Source organism: Oncorhynchus clarkii, chromosome 17, assembly GCF_045791955.1.
Source record: "Oncorhynchus clarkii lewisi isolate Uvic-CL-2024 chromosome 17, UVic_Ocla_1.0, whole genome shotgun sequence".
NCBI lineage: Eukaryota > Metazoa > Chordata > Actinopteri > Salmoniformes > Salmonidae > Oncorhynchus > Oncorhynchus clarkii.
This window is the reverse complement of record NC_092163.1, coordinates 65,859,098-65,880,032: the sequence shown is the minus strand read 5'-3', so window position 1 is coordinate 65,880,032 and position 20,935 is coordinate 65,859,098. Positions and strand designations below refer to the sequence as shown.

The following is a 20,935-nucleotide window of genomic DNA, read 5'->3' as shown; positions in this document are numbered from 1 at the left end:
AAGACGCAAAGACTCAAGAGTTGTCAATGTACACTAGCCGTGTGCAACTGGGTAAGTTTACCCCGCAAGATCAGTGTTTCTAATAATATGACCCTCGTATGGTTTAGGCACACAGCGTTAATTAGATAAGTTCATAGGCTAACCTTCCTTTCCCTTGGAAAATGTATCTGACACATTTTCTCCTCTGAAGTCCACTCCTGGGAACGGGCCCTGCATGAATTCCAGTAAAAATTATTAAAAAAATGTATGACACATTTTAAGTAATGTTAAAACAATAAGCGCTTTTGCAGATCCCATAGGATGCGGAGAGATTGAAGTCTGTGTTTTTCTTTCAGCATGCGTGTTTGACAGGTCTAATTGAAAAGATGAGCTTGAGGGTAGCGAGGCCTGCTTTTCCCATGCATCGGATCTGGTCAGAAAAGAGGCCCACGTCTCTCGATGTCTGTCCTCTCGCTGCAGTGTTATCGATGTGAGCCTCATGTGAGGGAGATTATCAAAGTCAAATGAAGGAGAGTCACCGAGGAATGAGTTGTGATCCACTCCTGAAGCAGCTCCATCTCCACATCACACCATTACTATTCCATTCATGTACAAGCGGCTTAAAACTCATTAGACTTTTCTATTTACTTAGTCTCAATCGGCCGTGGTTGTACTAAAAATACCATGCCCTGCCTTACTTTTGCACATTCCGTCATTGTCTCTTCCCAGCAGGCCTGTACGTTAGGTGTATATGGGACGGCTTCATGCCAAGGAGACTAACTGTTTTGTGTATTTTCGGAAATGATCTGTCTACTTAGCCTCCCTACTGGAGAGTGTACCTTCTGCTCCCATCCTTATTGTTCATTTAAATGAGCTTGTAGCATGATAATAGGTTCATATTCATATGAATCATCATCCTCAGCATCAGTGGATGTCAAGCACTTTTCTCTGTACATGGTGTACATTTGAATACATTTGAATCTGGATTTCACGCTAGAGGATCCCATTATATTCTTCACAATGTGTCATAAATATGTGTTTGGGCTCTTAGCTGTTGTTCCTTTGCCCTCAATATTTGGGGGTAAATGGGTTTGGGGTCTAACAGAAATGACTATGAGGGTTGTTTGGGAGAGGAGAGGAGACGAGTAACTAAACAGTCAGGGTAGCTAGGCCTCTCTGACTGGATTCAGATGAGCAGATGGCAACTTGTATGCATGAATAATTCATGCACAAGGTGACGTGCAGCTTGAAATTCCCCACACCAATTTCTCTTTCATGCTTGTTGAAATCGTTAGCTGTTTCTGAATAGTGTATTATTTGCTCTAATGCAAATAGAGTAACACAGATCATACACTGTGTGCGTTAGACTCAAAGTCACGCTAGTATTATTTTTAAAGAAATCGAAATAGATACATTATTCATTGTATACCCAGATTATTGATTCCAGTATTATCTGGGTTAAAAACAGGGCACTTGCAGTTAAATTATTTCTCTGTTTGTCAGATGAAAACAACATTGCTTGTTTTTCCATCAACCTGTCCTGATGTTTTTAGGAACAGATTCAGGAACCCTCAGACGTCCTTTGTTGTTGCCAAGCCCTAGTTACTGAATAATTGAAGCAAGTAAATGTTTAACATGTTTTACAAGTTCCTTGCTGTGGTGTTTTTGAAGACGCTCTATATTTTGTCTGTTGTCAAAGTGTTGTGTCTCAACCACCGTGTTTTCCCTCAATTCTGATGAGACCCTCTTCACCAGCCCACCACACCCTCCCCACCCCCTCTTTGTTCACGTTCATGATGGCCGCCAGGCTAGCAGCTGTAACACACCACCTTAATGCTTCTTCAAATGTCAGGAGAATGACTGTTTGTCTTGAGTTTCCCCCAGCTGTTTATTCTAGCTGGCTCTGCCTTTGCATCGACAATGATTCCCTAAGCCTTGCCCCTTTCTTCTCCCAGAGCCTGTTTACATTAGGTCTGCCATGAGTGTCACCTATGAAATCTGTTGATTATTCCACCTGGTTAATGTTAAATTGGTCCTGCAAGGTGATGTGTTTGTTCATAAACAAAAGCCCCTGTTTACTGTAGCCATGGCAGAAATCAGTTCATAAGCAAATAGCAACTTTGTTTGCTGGTGTGAGTGAGTGGTTGGTTAACCCTTATAAGGTCTGGAAGGAACTTTTAAAAAGCTTCTGTGTGTCTGTGAAAAAGGGGTGAGGAGGGAGAGAGGGGAGGCCTGTTCCTACAATGTTGTCATAGTAGTCTTGAGATACGCTTTGCTTATCTGCAACTTTTTGTTGAAGTGGCTGGTGAGATTAGTGCTTGTTTGGTCTCGCTGTGAAGTCTCCGTTGGCGGAATGTCATCAATACTGTCAATTTACCTTCTCGGAGAAGAGAAGGGCGAGGGATTCTTTGTTGAGTGCCAAGCGAGTCCAGATATTGTGGCAACTACTTCTGAGGGATGTGTGTGGTTCTGGATTATGGAGGTCTAGGCTACATTAAGGTAATGTCACGGCTGTTGAAGGATGAGAACCAAGGTGCAGCGTGGTGAGCGTACATTTGACTTTATTTAAGAAATGACTCCGACAAAACAATCCAAAACAAACCGTGAAGCTTAATGCTATGTGCCATCAAACAAAGTTAACCTCCCACAAACACAGGGGAAAAGGGTACCTATGTATGGTACCCAATCAGAGACAACGATAGACAGCTGTCCCTGATTGAGAACCATACCCGGCCAAAACATAGAAAATCATAGAAACACAAAACATAAAATGCCCACCCCAACTTGCGTCCTGACCAAACCAAAATAGAGACATAAAAAGGATCTCTAAGGTCAGGGCGTGACAGGTAAAGACCAAGGTGATGAGGGAGGGAGGAAGGGAGGGAGGAAGGGTGGGAGGGAGGGCAGGACACTGGCTGTTCTATGACTGCGGGAGGGTTCAGGGGCCCAGCCCAATTCAGACTTTCTGTTCTGTTCTGCACATGCCAGTAGAGGGGTTCAGTTCTTTGAATAGTTTCTTTTGTATTATGAGAGGATTGACTGTGGATTGTTGAACAAATGTTCGTTCAGCTATCTGTAAACACGGTGAAAAAAAGAGATTTTCTCTCATGTTTGTCGAGCCAAAATATAGCTGAACACAAAACTCTCCAAACCTTGTAAACCCCTTCCAGGTGAAGCGTTATGGTGTTGCACCACCTTGGTACAACCTCTTTATGTTGTCTCGTTTCGCAACCAAGCCAACCTAAACAGGCAGCATCAGAGTGAATCTCTCCCGTTGTCATCTCCTTTGTCTGTGTCTTTATCTCCTCCCCAACAACGTTGTGCTTGTGTTGTGTGCTTCTGTTATGTGCTTGTGTAAACTGGAGCTATGTGATAACTATGCAGACCGGAACAGGTGGCCATAAAGGGTTTACTGTCATGAGCATTAGTGAAAAGTAAAACATGGGGAAAGGCCATGCCACAGCTGTGCAGGCCGACCCTACCTTGGATTGTTGACTGAATCTTTGAGCTCTTCAATTCCAGGCTGCCATGACAAGGGGCTTTTAGAGTTCTATTGAGTGGAACGATAGGCTTGATTAGTCCTTGGTGCCCTGCCGTGCTCTGAACCCGTCCCGTCAGGTAGGAGTTACATGTGACTGTGTTTGGACTGTACTCCCCTTATTAGACGAACAAAACCATCACCAAACAGAAAATCTGACCTTTTTTTTTATGATCCACTGTTTGTTCCAAACACTTGTTGTGTTTTGCAACCAGACCCCTTCAACCCCCACCCTCTTTAGAAGAACAGACGTCTGAGGATCAACAGAGAAGCATAGCATCTGTTTTGTGGACCTCTGTTACCTCATGGAATGTTCATTATTTAGGGTTCTTTGTTTTTGTTGTTTTTCTTTTTATATTTAGGGCTGACATGCCTCATAAACAAGCAGGCCTGTTTCTCATGAACCTCCCCCTCATTTCTGTTTGAATATGTGTGTGTGTTTATTTGTGTGTGTATGTGTGTATGGCTGTTTGTGTCTGTGTTTGTGCATTTGTGGGTGCTTGCATGAATGTGTATTTTCCAGCCCTGCTAAGTATAGTACCTTTAGCGAGACACTTGACTGATGATTCCCCCTCAATATGTATTGTTGTATAAATGGATGAATTAAAAAAAAAAAAATTAACTGCAAGCTATTTGAGTCATCATCACAGATAAATGTATCCTCTGAGCAAACTGAACATAAATGAGTAGATAAATGAACGAGGGGCCCTGTCACGTGGTAGACTAGTTGGCTGTGCCTGATAGCCCACATGAAGTTGCTGTGTCTCTGCCTCAGTGCAGCTCAGATTAACATAGTTGTCACTAGATAACTTTCCAATAAGGCTCATTCCTATCTGGGTGATATTTAATGCACATTTTACATTTTCTTTATTTCTCTTTTTTCTGCAGCTTTGAATTATTCTGCAGTAAAATTAATGAGAAAGTAGATTTATGGGTTTCATTTGTTTGTCAATTCGAAAATTAATTGGGTGTTAATTTTAGCCGTCCCTCATCAGTGCCGGTTCCAAGCATGTGCGCCTTACTTTCCTTCATTGTGGGTCACAAGTTTTGCATACATTAAAATAGCCCCGCGGCTCATTCTCTTGATTACTTTTGGAGATGCCTTGCATTCGTAAATGTATGCCTTTCCGTTATAATTACGAACATTTTGCATGGAATGACAGTGCATGCATAATAGGCATTACTTTCCCCTTTTATGTAGCTTTAGAGAGAAAAAAACAGACTCAGTCCATTTTTTTACATGTGGAAAAATGTATTTTATTTGAAAAAGAAGTGGGGGTGAATAGCGTCAGCATGTGGTTTATTTCAAATCACATTTCATTTGGCCTAAGAATGTGTTTCTAATTGGTGTCTCAGAAGGAAGGGGAGTTTGTATGAGCTGAGCTGACCTGAGCTGAGCAGCCAGCTGACTCTTGTAGTTGTGGCTGACTCTCTCTCTTCCATCCCACAGTATTCCTCTTGCTCACTCCTTGTTTACAAAATCCCGTTATGGAGGGAGGCTGTGCCAGACTGAAGGGGTCAGCCGGGTCAACATCTGTCTGGAGAGAAGGAGAGAGAGTGGGCTGAACTGGAGGCTTGAGGCCAGAGCCCAGAACCCAGAGAACACAGCTCATAGCCTGGGCCCATCAGCCCATAGCCTGGGCCCAACAGTCTGTAGCTTGGGCCCGACAGCCCATAGCCTGCAGGCAGAGAGGCAGGGGCTCAGAATGAGATGTATTTATTATTTATTTAACCAGGTGAGTGGACTGAGAATACATTCTCATTTGCAGTAAAAAAAAAACATAGGCCTAGTTACTTACATACAAAATATATGGAAGCACAAAAAACATCACAATGAAGTAAAATCTAAAATAAATTACAAGATCAATCATAGAATCGTAAAAAACAAACACATTCTTCCTTAAAATGGTCCTCACATAGCCGTCTGAACTGCTTTAGATGCACCATTGAATTTCAGTGAATTCTGTAGACAATTCCACAAGCAAGGTAGCTAAAGGTAGATTGAGATGTTGAGATTTTTTTCAACTTTATTTAACTAGGCAAGTCAGTTAAGAACAAATTCTTATTTTCAATGACGGCCTAGGAACAGTGCCTGTTCAGGGGCAGAACGACAGATTTGTACCTTGTCAGTTCGGGGGTTTGAACTTGCAACCTTCCGGTTACTAGTCCAACGCTCTAACCACTAGGCTACCCTGCCGCCCCAAATTGAAGGACCTCTAGAGTTAACCATTCCTGAGATTGTGTCTGATAGCTTGTATTTCTGTAGGTTACCAGAGAAGTGATGTACGGTGATAGTTTACGTAAGAGGGCTTTATAGACAAAAAGAGCATAATGCCAAGCATCTGCGAGACTTCAAAGAGGGCCAGCCTACTTTCTCATATAGAGTACATTGATGTGTGCTGAACCTATCGGCCATAATGAAGCGTAATGCTATACAGCATCCAGTGGTTTCAATACAGTGGCAGCTGCATTCATATAAATGATATTGCCTTATTGTAAGATCGGAATCAATGTAGACAAAATGATTTGTTTTCTGCTATTTAACGTAAGGCATATTCCTGTAAAAGACGTCCATTTAAATTAATAACTTCATAACTAACTCATCAACATGTATTTTGAATGAAAGCCTATCGTCAATCCAGATTTCCAGATATTTATACGCGGGAACACATCCGAATTATACTGAACATAAATATAAACGCAACATGTGAAGTGTTGGTCCCATGTTTCATGAGCTGAAATAAACGATACCAGAATTGTTCCATACGGACAAAAAGTTATTTCTCTCAAATGTTGTGCACAAATTTGTTTAAATCCTTGTTAGTTAGCATTTCTCATTTGCCAAGATAATCCATCCATCTGACAGGTTTAGCATATAGAGAAGCTGAATAAACAGCATGATCATTACACAGGTTCACCTTGTGCTAGGGACAATAAAAGGCCACTCTAAAATGTGCAGTTTGTCACAAAACACAATGCCACAGATGTCTTTTGAGAGAGCGTGCAATCGGCATGCGGACTGCAGGAATGTCCACCAGAGCTGTTGCCAGAGAATTGAATGTTCATTTCTTTGCCATAAGCCGCCTCCAATGTAATTTTAGATAATTTGACAGTACGACCAACCGCAGACCAGTTTAACCACGCCAGCCCAGGACCTGCACATTCAGCTTCTTCACCTACAGAATCGTCTGAGACCAGCCAGCCGGACAGCTAATGAAACTGAGTTTGCACAACTAAACAATTTTGGCACAAACCGTCTCAGGGAAGCTCATCTGTGTGCTCGTCATCCTCACCAAGGTCTGGACCTGACTGCAGTTCGGCATCATAATCAACTTCCTTGGGAAAATATTCACCATCAATGGCCACTGGCACACTGGAGAGGTGTGCTGTTCACGGATGAATCCAGTTTTTAACTGTACCGGGCAGATGGCAGACAGCGTGTATTGCGTCGTGTGGGCGAGCGGTTTGCTGATGTCAATGTTGTGAACAGAGTGACCCATGGTGGCGGTGGAATTATGCTATGGGCAGGCATAAGCTATTGACAATGAACACAATTGCGTTTTATCGATGGCAATTTAAATGCACAGAGATAACGTGACGAGATCCTGAGGCCCATTGTCTTGTCATTCATCCGCCTCCATCATCTCATGTTTCAGCATGACAATGCACGGCATCATGTCGCAAGGATCTGTACACAATTCCTGGAAGCTGAAAATGTTCCAGTTCTTCTATGGCCTGCATACTCACCAGACATGTCCGACAGCGTGTTCCAGTTCCCACCAATATCCAGCATCTTCACACAGCCATTGAAGAGTGGGACAATATTACACAGGCCACAGTCAACAGCCTGATCAACGCTATGTGAAGAAGATTTGTCACACCCTATGAGGCAAATGGTGGTCACACCAGATACTGGCTGTTTTTCCGATCCACACCCCTACCTTTTTTTTAATGTATCTGTATACATATCAGTATTCCCAGTCATGTGAAATCCATAGATTAGGGCCTAATGAATGTATTTAAATTGACTGATTTCCTTATATGAACTGTAACTCAGTAAAATCTTTGAAATTGTTGCATGTTGCGTTTATATTTTTGTTCAGTGTACGTAGCATAAATAATTCGATACATTTCTATGTGAATGGGAAAACAACATGTTTGATTTTAAAAGGCATTAAGCACTAACTTCAGTTCAACTTCAGCCCTCTGAAGGGCAATAAAGGCAGGCTGAAGCTCCAAAAGAGCCTGCTCAGCCATCGGGGAAATAGCATACACAACAGTTGAGGTGAGGGGGCGGCTGACGTACAACTGAAACAATACCGACAACATTATCTGATGAGGACTCACTAGGATGTTCTGCTTGCGAGAAGAGCATTTTCATTGTTGGACATAAGACTAGAGACACCAGTAAATCAGCTCCAAGTGATTTTAATTTAGGAAATATTTGAATCCCATGCATAATAAAGAGATATATGTGATCGGATACAAATGTAAGCAAGGTTTGAAATTATTATGTTTTAGTCAAATATTATACAGTGCCTTGCGAAAGTATTCGGCCCCCTTGAACTTTGCGACCTTTTGCCACATTTCAGGCTTCAAACATAAAGATATAAAACTGTATTTTTTTTGTGAAGAATCAACAACAAGTGGGACACAATCATGAAGTGGAACGACATTTATTGGATATTTCAAACTTTTTTAACAAAGCAAAAACTGAAAAATTGGGCGTGCAAAATTATTCAGCCCCTTTACTTTCAGTGCAGCAAACTCTCTCCAGAAGTTCAGTGAGGATCTCTGAATGATCCAATGTTGACCTAAATGACTAATGATGATAAATATAATCCACCTGTGTGTAATCAAGTCTCCGTATAAATGCACCTGCACTGTGATAGTCTCAGAGGTCCGTTAAAAGCGCAGAGAGCATCATGAAGAACAAGGAACACACCAGGGTGTAAGCGGTGTAAAAAGAGGGGTAGCCAATAGTCTGGGTAGCCATTTGATTAGGTGTTCAGGAGTCTTATGGCTTGCGGGTAGAAGATGTTTAGAAGCCTCTTGGACCTAGACTTGGGGCTCCGGTACCGCTTGCTGTGCGGTAGCAGAGAGAACAGTCTTTGACTATGGTGGCTGGAGTCTTTGACAATTTTTAGGGCCTTCCTCTAACACCGCCTGGTATAGAGGTCCTGGATGTCAGGAAGCTTGGCCCCAGTGATGGTCTGGGTCATTCGCACTACCCTCTGTAGTGCCTTGCGGTTGGAGGCCGAGCAGTTGCCATACCAGGCAGTGATGCAACCAGACCCATGCCGGACCCATGGACCGGACCCATGCCGGACCCATGGACCGGACCCACCCACCGGACCCATGCCAAATATTTTCAGTCTCCTGAGGGGGAATAGGTTTTGTAGTGCCCTCTTCATGACTGTCTTGGTGTGCTTGGACCATGTTAGTTTGTTGGTGATGTGGACACTAAGGAACTTGAAGCTCTCAACCTGCTCTACTGCAGCCCCGTCGATGAGAATGGGGGCGTGCTCGGGCCTCTTTTTCCTGTAGTCCACAATCATCTCCTTTGTCTTGATCACTTTGAGGGAGAGGTTGTTGTCCTGGCACCGCACGACCAGGTCTCTGAACTCATCCATATAGTGTGTCTCTTGTTTAGATTGGCATCTCAGGAGACTCAGCCCCTCTGTTGAGCACACATTAACTCGTACTGGCCTCCCTATAACACGGCTTAAACACAACATTTTAAATCTGCATTTAGTCTCATTTCCACCATCTTTCATGACGAGGCCCAATGTTTTAAGGGCATTTATTCTACTTTGTATAAATCATTAATCAGCCAAGTTAATTTACTTCTGTCTGACTTGGTCAGCTTCATTAACTGCTCTGGAGTTGGGCAACTAGACGCGCCTCCCGCCGCACCAGGCTTGTGACCAACACAAAAGATGTAAATCTCACCACTGATTGCAGGAATGCAGACCCAGATAAGCATCAGTGTCATTCAGTTCATACTTATCCCAGGAGCGAGGGGAGGGAGTTGGGCTGGGGGGTGAGGGGATGTCTGTCTGGCTTGTGCATCATCAAAATTAGAAACAATAAGGACTTGAAAATGTAAAAAAATCTACGGCTGAATATTTGTTTTATTTTAGTTGGATTATAGAATTACATGCAATTATAGAGCATATGTAACCATTTGTATACAGCACATTCTCCTTTAAAATGAAGTAACAACAGAAAAGGTTTTTGGTATAGACTCATATGTTGGTATTAATTGAGCACCGTATAGGATTTGAGTGTTTTAAAATGGATATTTCTCATGATCCTTTGGCAGGCAGGCACGCCCACCCGTTGGACCTGTTTCCCATTAAAAAGCCATTCTGCGTGGTTCTTCTGGGAGTAAATATATCAATTTCCATAGAAAGTGTTTTGTTTGTGAGGGTGAGTGTTTTCTTGGACTCCATTGCTTTGCCTCACTGAGGTTAGGTTTCTCTCAGATGTGTGTTTTTATCCCCTGCTTTCCACACAGCCGTGAAGCAGAACACTAACAGAACCTGATCCATGCTCCTTCCTCCAGCCCAGTATGGACATGTCATCTGCAAGTATCTAGTCCGGAAAGACAAAGCAAAAGACTAGTTCATCACCCAGTGGACGGAGAGTCTATGAATACAGTGCAAACAAACAAACAAACAAGAAACAGTCAGGAATGAACCAATAGAAAAACCTGTTATAGAAGTGAACTCGTGTGGGAAGGAAATGACACGTTTCCAGTTTGGCCCAGGTTAGAACATACTGTATCCCCTGTACTGTGCCTTGTTTTAACAGCTGTTTCTCCTACTCCCTGCTGTCTCAGGTTTTTAAGTCATGATGCAAGAATCTGGGACCGAGGCGACAAGCAATGGTCCAGCCAGTCAGAACAGAGCAACGAGCGTGGAGGACGGGTCCAGGGACGCGAGGCCCAAGAGCGCCACGTCAGTGGACGTCATGGCAGCTGAACTGATCCATCTCCAGCAGCAGCAGGTCAACTAGGTTCCTCTCTTCACACCTGTCTTAATGAAAGGAATAATCCCCTCAAAAACGATCTTTTGGTATTTGTTTCATTATTTCACTGTTGTTACAGTCCTAAAAATGTTTTGCATGTCAGCAATCAAGTTACTATTTGCTTTTTGAAAGTCTTATATCTTCACAACTTGATTGCTGACATGCAAAACCTTTTGGGACTATATCAACATTGGCCTAATGAAAATAATGTCAAAATGAGTGGATTATTCCCATGGCAACAGCAGTCCCTATCCCCTCTAAAGTGCCTGTTAATATTTAATCCCGACCCAAAGTACATCAAGTACATAAACACATGATTATTATTTATGTATATTGGAGAGCGTTTTGAATGTTTAAAGAGAGGGTAGTGCTCTCAATGATTGTGTGTTTGGATGCGGACATGTTTAGTGTATTATGCAGCTTCTGCATTTTGGTGAAGTATTTGTTGAGGTAGGTCAACATATTTTAAGTGTATAGGTGCCACACGATTCTCGGACAGTTGGAGTGCTGTGCTATGCAATGGGCTGACAGTATTTTCCCTTAGCTCATTGTAAACACGCCTCACACTCACAACTAATGCCACACTCCTCTGTGTCCAACCAATGAGGCCCATAGAATGGCGGTAGATTTATTATTAGTGAAGCCCAAAACATTTTCAGCATCTGAGACTTGAGGGAAACAGACAAGCTCTTTCTGTTGGTGTCAGTGTTATGTGTGCCACACGACAGCGTGTTTAAGGAAACAGCATTGAAAAGATCACTGTGTCTCATGGTGTCTTGGCATTGAAGAATGACTGGGGTTGTTGTCAAGAGCAGTTTAGTCATGATGCACAGCCTCTTTTGTTGCTGCCTGTTGTCACAGTATATCTATCAACATCTGTATGAGGTAAAGAACAATGATGAAACATGCATTTTGTCACAACAATAATAACAGTAATTCGTTTGAAGTCATTTGTTTGAAGCAATCAGCTTGTGAACACGTACAGCACATTGTGAGTAATAGCCCAAGAAATCACAGGTTTGTGATTTGTTGCAAGCCAGTAACATTAACACCAGCAAAGTTGCAAATGCACAATTTACAATAAGTCCTTCAGCAATAATAGAAAAAGTCGACAAATAAAGATGTTTCTGCAAACGTCCTTTACTTGTTAGACCTATAGGTGGTCTACTCCACATGGCTGTCCCTCCCTCCTCTCCCCTCCATCACTGCTGTTCTAGCCGTCTCCCTTATTTTCTCCAGCTCAACATTAACATGTCGTCAGTGAGAAAATCACAGCCATACTGAATTCATTACTGCAGTAGTCGCACAAAACCATGGATACAATTTCAATAACTGCGGGCCACAGTTGAGTAAACAGTTGCACTGAAACTTAATTCCTGTTGACTTTTCCTTCATTCTTTGCCAGGGGCGCATTCTGATTCGCTGTGCAAAGACAACAGGGGTTACAACTTTGATGAATGTGAGGCAGACGAGAGGGAGAGAGAGAGCAGGGAAATGTGGCATGGATGCACACTTGACACCAAGGAAAGAGAGAGAGAAAATCCTTCACCCGAGGAAAAGAGCCAACTGTCCGACACTGGTCTCTGTTCTCTGGTCATATGGATGGGATAATGATTCTCTCAGATCAGTCATTTAGGAAAATAATGTAGAAATAAAAACATTACTTGTGAATTTAGTCCTGTAGAATTTTTTCCTATTCATTTCAATAAATCGCAGATATTTTTCTTTCTGTTTGTCCCTTTGAACAAAGAAAGCCCATGGTTAATTTCTGTGGCGTACCATGCGGTTTATGATGGAGAGAGAGAGTCGGATGGATTAATTGTTCTGTGTGATAAATGGTGCATGGTTCGGGATGAAGGACGAGATGTCTCATTCTCCACTCCTGACGTTCTCCTTTGATAGGGTACTTACCAGTGGAGAGTTCTGGGGGAATGCGCCTGTGTTTTTATTCTCCCATTAGGCTAACCCAGGATTTTCATTCATGCATCATGAACCATGTTAATTGTCCCATGGGCATTAAGATCTTCGCTCAATTACTTGATAACTTTTACTTTTGTGGCATTTTGCAGTCTGTCTTTTACATTTTATTTGCTGGTTGTGCTAATATGGGGGGAACTTGACAGATATGTGGGCTACTCTGAGAAACATCCAAGACACCATTTCCATTTTGGTGATGCAGAAATCAATCTAGATTTTTTTGTTCACCCCTGAGTCAGGGTGAACAACAAACCTGGTGGTGGTATACCATTTATTCTTATTAGGGAACATAACTGTGAAAGACAGTGCTCATTAATAAAGATAGGGGATACAATAATTGTAATCTGTTTGATCATCTTGATTCTGACAGGGGAATTCATCTTGTAGACCAGTCAGATTTGGGGGAAGTGGACCATAAGCTTGCTTTAAACATCTCTATTAGTAAGTCAAATACTGGGCTGTAATACCTCTGCAGAAACAAGATGCTCTCCTGGCTTACCTAAATCTCCAATCAAAGTGGTTTCCCATTATTGGTCATTCACTGTATTTTATGTTTGAACAGAAATGTTCCCATTTGGTGGATAAATATAGTGTATTGTTGTGTCAACCAAACAGAAGGTTTGCACCCTATATTTTCTCTATATGACTCCTTTCTTTTATGTTTTCTCTCAACTTTTTTGCTGATGGAGCAGAAGTTGTGGTTTTCAGAAATCCCTTTAATGAGGAAGTGAAGATTATAGACATCATAAAGACAAATATATTTTTAAAAAGGGGCTGTGTTTTTGCAATAGCTAAACATTTGTGGGTTTTCCGTTTGTTTTGTTGTTATTGATTTTGCAAGAGGAAGTTCCGATGTCCAAAGGAGCAGTCACAGATTAGACCAGATGCAGCCAACCACATCGACAAGCAGGCAGTCATAGTGATGATGTGATTGAACAGTTAGATACTGTAGGCTGCTGTTGACTCCTGCACATTCAAGTTACTACATGTACTGTTGTTGATTGTGATTTATGGTTGATTTAGGCATTGCATTCGTAATCTTGCACATGTTTATGCAAGCAACCGATTCCTCTGCTAGAAATTGGATTCAGCTGATATAACTGTGGAGTATTAAATATTAATATCCTGTCTCTTAGAGGTGTCCTTTTAATGAAGTTTGAGAGATTCCTCAAATATCATCGTTCCTGAGTGATAGAAAATACATTGAGTGTACAAAACATTAAGAACACCTTCCTAATATTGAACACACTTTTACCCTCAGCACTAGGAACAGACACCTCCTGAGCTGCAGGCTTCAATAAACGTTGCAGGAAAAGATGATCATGAGGAAAATTACGTTATCTGGCAAGCTTAAAGGCCTTACATAAACATGTGGTGGAAATATTAAACAACGCAGACTGTGGCCTCCAAAAATCTGGCTTCTCTAGAAAATACACTGAGTGTACAAAACATTCAGAATATTGAGTTGCCCCACCTTTTGCTCTCAGAACAGCCTCGATTCATCAGTGCATGGACTCTACAAGGTGTCGCACAGGGATGCTGGACCATGTTTACTCCAATGCTTCCCAAAGTTGTGTCAAGTTGGCTGGATGTCCATTGGGTGGTGGACCATTCTTGATACACATGGAAAACTGTTGAGCGTGAAAAACCCAGCAGCGTTGCAGTTCTTGACACAAACCGGTGAACCTGGCACCTACTACCGTACCCTGTTCAAAGGCACTTCAATCCTTTGTCTTGCCCTTCACCCTCTGAATGGCACACATACACAATCCATGTCCCAATTGTTTCAATGCTTAACAATCCTTATTTTACCTGTCTCCTCCCCTTCATCTACACTGATTGAAGTGGATTTAACATGTGACATCAATAAGGGATCATATCTTTCACCTGGATTGACCTGGTCAGTCTATGTCATGGAAAGAGCAGGTGTTCCTAATGTTTTGTCCACTCAGTGTACACGCCAACAATATCATCAGAAAAAGAACAACAGCCAGATGAATCATTGCTTTTTCTTTACAGCAGAAATATCGATCCAGGCTTCTTTGTCAGACAAGTTCTCTAAAGCTTTGTCACAAATCGCAAGATAAGGCAAACCAACTTTTTCCCTTCTTTAATTTCTCTTCTGTGTTGGAGCAGGGCCATCAGTACTGTCTGGAGAGCAACACTTTGGCTCTTCACATGGAGCCGCAGACACAGGTTAGCTGTTTGCATAATATAAACTATAACAAGATCCCTCTCGACATGGTGGAAGAGAGAGAGATACACACACACACACACACACACACTGCTCAGCACAGCCTTGGTTGTCTGTCTGTCTGTGTGTCTATCATCACTGAACTTGCTAAGTGATAAGAAGACTCACATGACTTTCTCCCACGTTGCCAACCCTGTACTGTAGAGTAGACAACCAGGCCCAGTACAGCCCAGTACAGTACAGTGTAGCAGGGCCAGGGCTGCTGAGGCCTGTGTCCTGGTCAGTAGAGCAGACTAGTGGTCAGACTAACTGGCATTTAGATCAGAAAGGTTAAAATCATCAGGTCAGAGGTGAGCTCAGAGCAGCTCTCATGCTGCTGGACCGCTGGCTGCTGATTGCGTCCACTTGACTGTGGAGTTCAGTGGAACAGAACCACCCCTCTTTACTACAAGTAAAAAACACTCGTTATCACCACACATTTTAATTCAATTAAATTCAGCAATTCAGCTTTTTGTTTTCTCACAGCAGTATATCTGCTCAGTACTGCATAACCAATAGGTGTGATAAAGGGCTGGTTTCTCTGTGTAGTTGGTGTCCAAAGGCTATGACGCATTATTCTCTCATTGTGTGTTTGCTTCCTGAGGGTTGCAGTCAATGACAAATATGCATGCCACACACACAAGTGCACACACACACACCCCTCCTCATCTCAGAGAGGATCATGTTAAAAGGATACACACTGCTCTGTTTCTGTGTCACTCGCAGCCACCTGTGTAATGCTGTGGATTGTCTTTCCTTCATCTCTCAGTGCTCTCAGGTATCTGCTTGTAAACTGTTCATATTGTCAGATTGGGCTGGGGACGGTAGAGGCTCCAACTTATTGGAAATCTGGGAGAACGGATAACATCAGTGTTATGACACTGCATATTGCCCTAAATTGCTTTGTTGGTAAAACGATAGTGCTCTTCCAATTTGAATAATTGTATGGAATCCCTCCCAGAACAGTTTAATTATGTTATCACACAACTCACAGCATCTGTCTTTATAGTGGAGCAGATGACAGTTTTATTACAGGCTGAATTTCTTGGGTGGTTCTGGCAATTGATGTGTGATCTGATTAATAATCATACTGATGGAGGTGAAAATTGAACAGTAATGTGCTTGTATGTAGAAATTGGAAAAGATAATTAGAAAAAAACACGCCATGTGTCACAAGAAAACTTCATCACTGTTTTTGTCGATTCCTAAGCCTTTCGCAATTGAACCATATTGCTTTTTGAGTCTAGTTAATTGTTACATGCAATATATTTTTCTCCCAGGGAAGAGAGATCTGTTTAGTCTATCCCAGTATAACTTCTGAAGCCTTTTGTCATGTCTTGTTGAGTTTTCTTCCTGAGTTTTGGAGGTAAACACATTAGCAGCACCAAAATGGCAAGCTCATGAAATCATCCATTTTGTTAAGTGTATCTTAAGCGTGTCCTTTCAGCCCGTGAGACGATCAGCAGCAGCGAGAGATGCAGCACAGGTTGCATGTTTGCATACCATACCAAACCCCTAAGTTTAAAATAGTTGACTGATCCATGGGTTGACATCCTGTTTACACACCCTCCCCGGGGCTGGTTCATTTGGGCAAATGGGTGGGATCTGAGGAGTTGTTTGACAATGAGGTCATCAAGAGAGACTCTTAACTTCCCTCATGCCCCAACAAGCCTACAACGCTGCAAGGTAAGTCGCTCCATACTATACTGTAGCTAACCCTGGCCACATGAAACACAGGGATAATGGATTTCAGGTCAAACGATCAGGATGGGGTGTAATGTTTAATTTTTTATTTATTTTTTATATTACCTTTATTTAACTAGGCAAGTCAGTTAAGAACAAATTCTTATTTTCAATGACGGCCTAGGAACAGTGGGTTAACTGCCTGTTCAGGGGCAGAATGACAGATTTGTAGTGGAAGGTGTATTGTTTTGTATCCCGTATATATCAGGATGATGTAACGGTGAAGTGGAAACGTCTAGGAGCAACAACGGCTCAGCCGCAAAGTGGTAAGCCACACAAGCTCAGAGAACGGGACAGCCAAGTGCTGAAGCACACAGTGCGTAAAAATTGTCTGTCCTCGGTTGCAACACTCACTACCGAGTTCCAAACTGCCTCTGGAAGCAACGTCAGCACAATAACTGTTCGTCAGGGCTTCATTAAAGGAGTTTCCATGGTCGAGCAGCCACACACAAGCCTAAGATCAAGCAATGCTAAGCGTCGGCTGGAGTGGTGTAAAGCTCGCAGTCATTGGACTCTGGAGCAGTAGAAATGCGTTCTCTGGAGTGTTGAATCACGCTTCACCATCTGGGTGTCCGACGGAACGAATCTGGGTTTGGCGGATGCCAAGGGAACGCTACCAGCCCCCGTGCATAGTGCCAACTGTAAAGTTTGGTGGAAGAGGAATAATGGTCTAGGGCTGTTTTTCATGGTTGGAGCTAAACCCCATAGTTCCAGTAAAATTAAATCTTAACGCTATATTGTGTGATCAATTCTAGACGATTCTGTGCTTCCAGCTTTGTAGCTATAGTTTGGGGAAGGCCCTTTCCTGATTCAGCATGACAATGCCTCCATGCACAAAGCAAGGTCCATACAGAAATAGTTTGTCAAGATTGGTGTGGAAGAATTTGACTGGCCAGGACAAAGAGCCCTGACCTCAACCCCATCAAACAGCTTTAGGATGAATTGGAACGACGACTGTGAGCGAGGCCTAATCACCCAACATCAGTGCCCGACCTCATTAAAGCTCCTGTGACTGAATGGAAGCAATTCCCTGCAGCATCTAGTGGAAAGCCTTCCCAGAAGAGTGGAGGCTGTTATAGCAGCAAAGGGGGGACCAACTCCATATTAATGCCCATGATTTTGGAATGAGATGTTCAACGATCAGTGTCCACATACTTTTGATCATGTAGTGTATTTTGCAGTCTTATGGCTTGGGGATAGAAGCTGTTCAGGGTCCTGTTGGTTCCGGACTTGGTGCATCGGTACAGCTTGGCTGTGAGGTAGTAGAGAGACAGTCAATGACTTGGGTGGCTGGACTCTTTTATTTTTGAAGTGTTCTACTCCGCTAGCCAGCACCTCGCCTAAACAGGTGTGCGTTTCTTTCGCTTCCAGATTGGCTGGACTCTTTGAACATTATTAGGGCCTTCCTCTCTGACACCGCTTGGTATAGATGTCCTGGATGGTAGGGAGCTCGGCCCAAGTGATGTACTGGGCCATACGCACTAGCCACTGCAGCGCCTTGCGGTCGGATGCCTAGCAGTTGCCATACCAAGCAGGGATGCAGCCAGTCAAGATGTGAGGGCCCATGCCAAATCTTTTCATCCTCCTGAGGGGGAAGAGGTGTTGTCGTGCCTACTTCACGACTGTTGGTGTGTGTGGACCATGTTAATTCCTTAGTGATGTGGACACCGAGGAACTTGAAGATCTCGACCTATTCCACTAAATGCATCTAGTGTGTAATGTTGGGTCAGTGTGGCCACTGCTTTCTATGTAAATTATGGGCGTGTATGCTGGGATCATTAGGAAGCCTGAAGTGGCTCTCATTGTGGGGCACCCGGATGATGGCCGTGTCTGTGCGTTAGTGCTGAAGAGGGAAACTGTAAACTTCTGAGTAGGTGTCTGAAGCAGCTAGTGTGGAGAGTCAGACAGGGAAACACGTCTGTGTTGGTTCATTATTAGATGGCTTATTAGGAGGGCTGAACTGACTAGGGTTTTGACTAAATGCATCGATGATGTTTTATTTAGAGTAATACTCACAAACCCATCTCTAAACCTCCCGATCGCACACACACACACACACACACGTATGCTCACACACCAACACACACACGCACGCGCGCACACACACACACACTGGTATTGGTCTGTTTTTGTTGAGCAGATTGTGTGTTTAGTTTTGTAAATAAGGAACCATTTTAACAGGGCCTCAGGAGGTTTGGGTTGGGAAAGTACAAGCCCAAACATGGCTGGTTTTAATAGCCATTGTCAAAACACTCTTTAAACAAAAAAACTATTCAGTGGAATGGAATGTTTACATCTAGTTGAATAATAATGCCTTTTTGGGAGAAACTAGTCTTTTAGGATGGCCAATTTGACCCAATTTATTAGGGATAAAGTTAGAGTAAATATGTATCAAGAAAGTATTTCCCACACAGAAAACTTATGGGTAATTAATATTAATAGGCTGTGCTTGTTAACACCCCCAATGCAAGTGCAATGTAGAAACCATTAACATAGAAGGGGCCCTAAGGAATTTGGCAGATAAGGGTTAAACGAGCTATTGAAATTGAAACTGGATCTTTCTCCCATTAAAACACTTATTTGTTTCAATAAAGCCCTAGTCCTTGCAACTGCATTTGCCTCAGATTAAAGCATCTATTTGGGCTTCAGTGGCCACAACAGTACACAGATACATAGGGTGTGTGTGTGTGTATGTGTGTGTGTGTGTGTGTGTGTGTGTGTGTGTGTGTGTGTGTGTGTGTTTGTGTGTGTGTGTATTGGGGTTGGCGGGATGGATTACCAATGGAGGTACTAGCCTGCTAATGCAAAAGCGGTGTAGTCAAACTGGCTTTTTATATTTTATTAATAATCTACGCGCCACACTGTGGAAAACAGACGTCAATGTTCATTCACGCCGTCAGACCCCAGATCTGAAACTGGGCATGCTGGGTGACAGAGAGGGAAGAGAAGAGCTGGAGTCTGGAGGGGAGCAAAGTGATGGCAGCAAAACGCCTGTTTACTCTTGCCAGGCATCTGTTAGCAACACGCAAGCTTGTGATATTGCTCCCCAGAGCAACTTGTGAAGAATGTGCCTGCCGCCTGTTTCTTAAAGGGCTCAAAATGCCTCTAAATGGGTTAGCTGCCTGATGGTACCAAATGGTCAGGGGCAGACTTAGTGATTTGGAGGCTTGAGACAGAGGCCAGTCTGAGCCCCCTCCCCCATGGGTCTACAATGCATTTTTTTTAGGGGTTTTATGACATGTAGACATGTAATTTGACAATAAAAATGTATGTGCCATGAACACAATCATGAACACAACCAGTCATGTTTTCATCTGTTTGTTAAACAAATCACTACAGAAAGTAGATTACCTTTGCACGTTCATCCAAAAATATTTCCAGCTTCCAAGTGGTTGAAACGATCTCACCGAAGAAAGCATCCGAGTGAGGGAAACGGCGCCCCTCTGTCTTTCTATATGTAGCTCATGTATCTGATGCTGTCTGGCCAAAAGGAGTATGACATGCCATACTCTTTTTAACCAGACAGCAGCAGATACATGTGCTACACATACTGTACATGGCCCCTGCCTCGACAACAAAGGCAGTATTATCAACAGCACCTGTCTTTTTACTAAAGAAATCCTTTAAGATTTAATTTTTCTGTGAATTTTTATTTTTTTTTTTCTCTGCCCCGTTCTGAAAGCACCTCATTGCTGCAAGTTCATTTCAATGAAAGTCATGTTTGCTATCATATCGTGTGAAACAATGCACGGGAACTCTGTCAGGGTGGAATAGTCCATTATAATGAACCAGTCCGTGGGTGATTAATGACACTTGTTTCTACTATTCTGAGAAAAATATTTGTATATGTATGGAAATAAAGTTCTGATCTATATTATGAATTATTATTCAGCGGTATGGATTTATTTACTTTTTTGGGGGCCTTTTTTGTCAGCAATGTGGCCTCATTAACCTGGGCACAGTGGCCAGGCAAATCCCCCCTTCCAACTATTTCCATTGTAACTTTTAAGCTTCCTGCAGATTTTGCAGTTGCTGAACCAACTTGCTGAAGTAAGACAGAATGAGAGCGATGAGCTGAGCAGCCCATGACAGCGGGTCATTATTCGGGGTGGGCTGGGTTGGGGATGCCTCGAGCGGAGTATGCAGGGCCCTCAATCGGAGAAATGATATACAGTACCAGTCAAACATTTGGACACACCTACTCATTCAAGGGTTTTCTTTATTTTTACTATTTTCTACATTGTAGAACTTCAAACTTTTGACTGGTACTGTAAATATAAAAAAGATTACTGGAATAGTTTAAAAATATATATATGACCAGCTCACGAGGCCCCTTGATGATGTGAGGCCTGATGTAATTGCCTCTTCTGTCTAATGGTAAGTCCACCATTGCAAATGGCAAACTTTTTTTTCTCTTTTCTCCCTCACCCTTT

General features: G+C 42.7%; 1 protein-coding gene across 7 annotated transcripts in view; it reads left to right on the top strand.

Moving 5' to 3' along the window:
* Positions 1 to 20,935, top strand: part of LOC139371285 (forkhead box protein P1-B-like) — a 232,575-nt gene that overhangs the window by 117,328 nt on the left and 94,312 nt on the right. For all 7 annotated transcript variants that reach the window (XM_071111578.1, XM_071111577.1, XM_071111574.1 and 4 more), the window contains one exon: positions 10,362 to 10,528. In XM_071111578.1, the coding sequence (XP_070967679.1) occupies positions 10,373 to 10,528 (156 nt within the window). In that variant the 5' untranslated portion in view covers positions 10,362 to 10,372. The remainder of the gene's footprint in view (positions 1 to 10,361; positions 10,529 to 20,935) is intronic.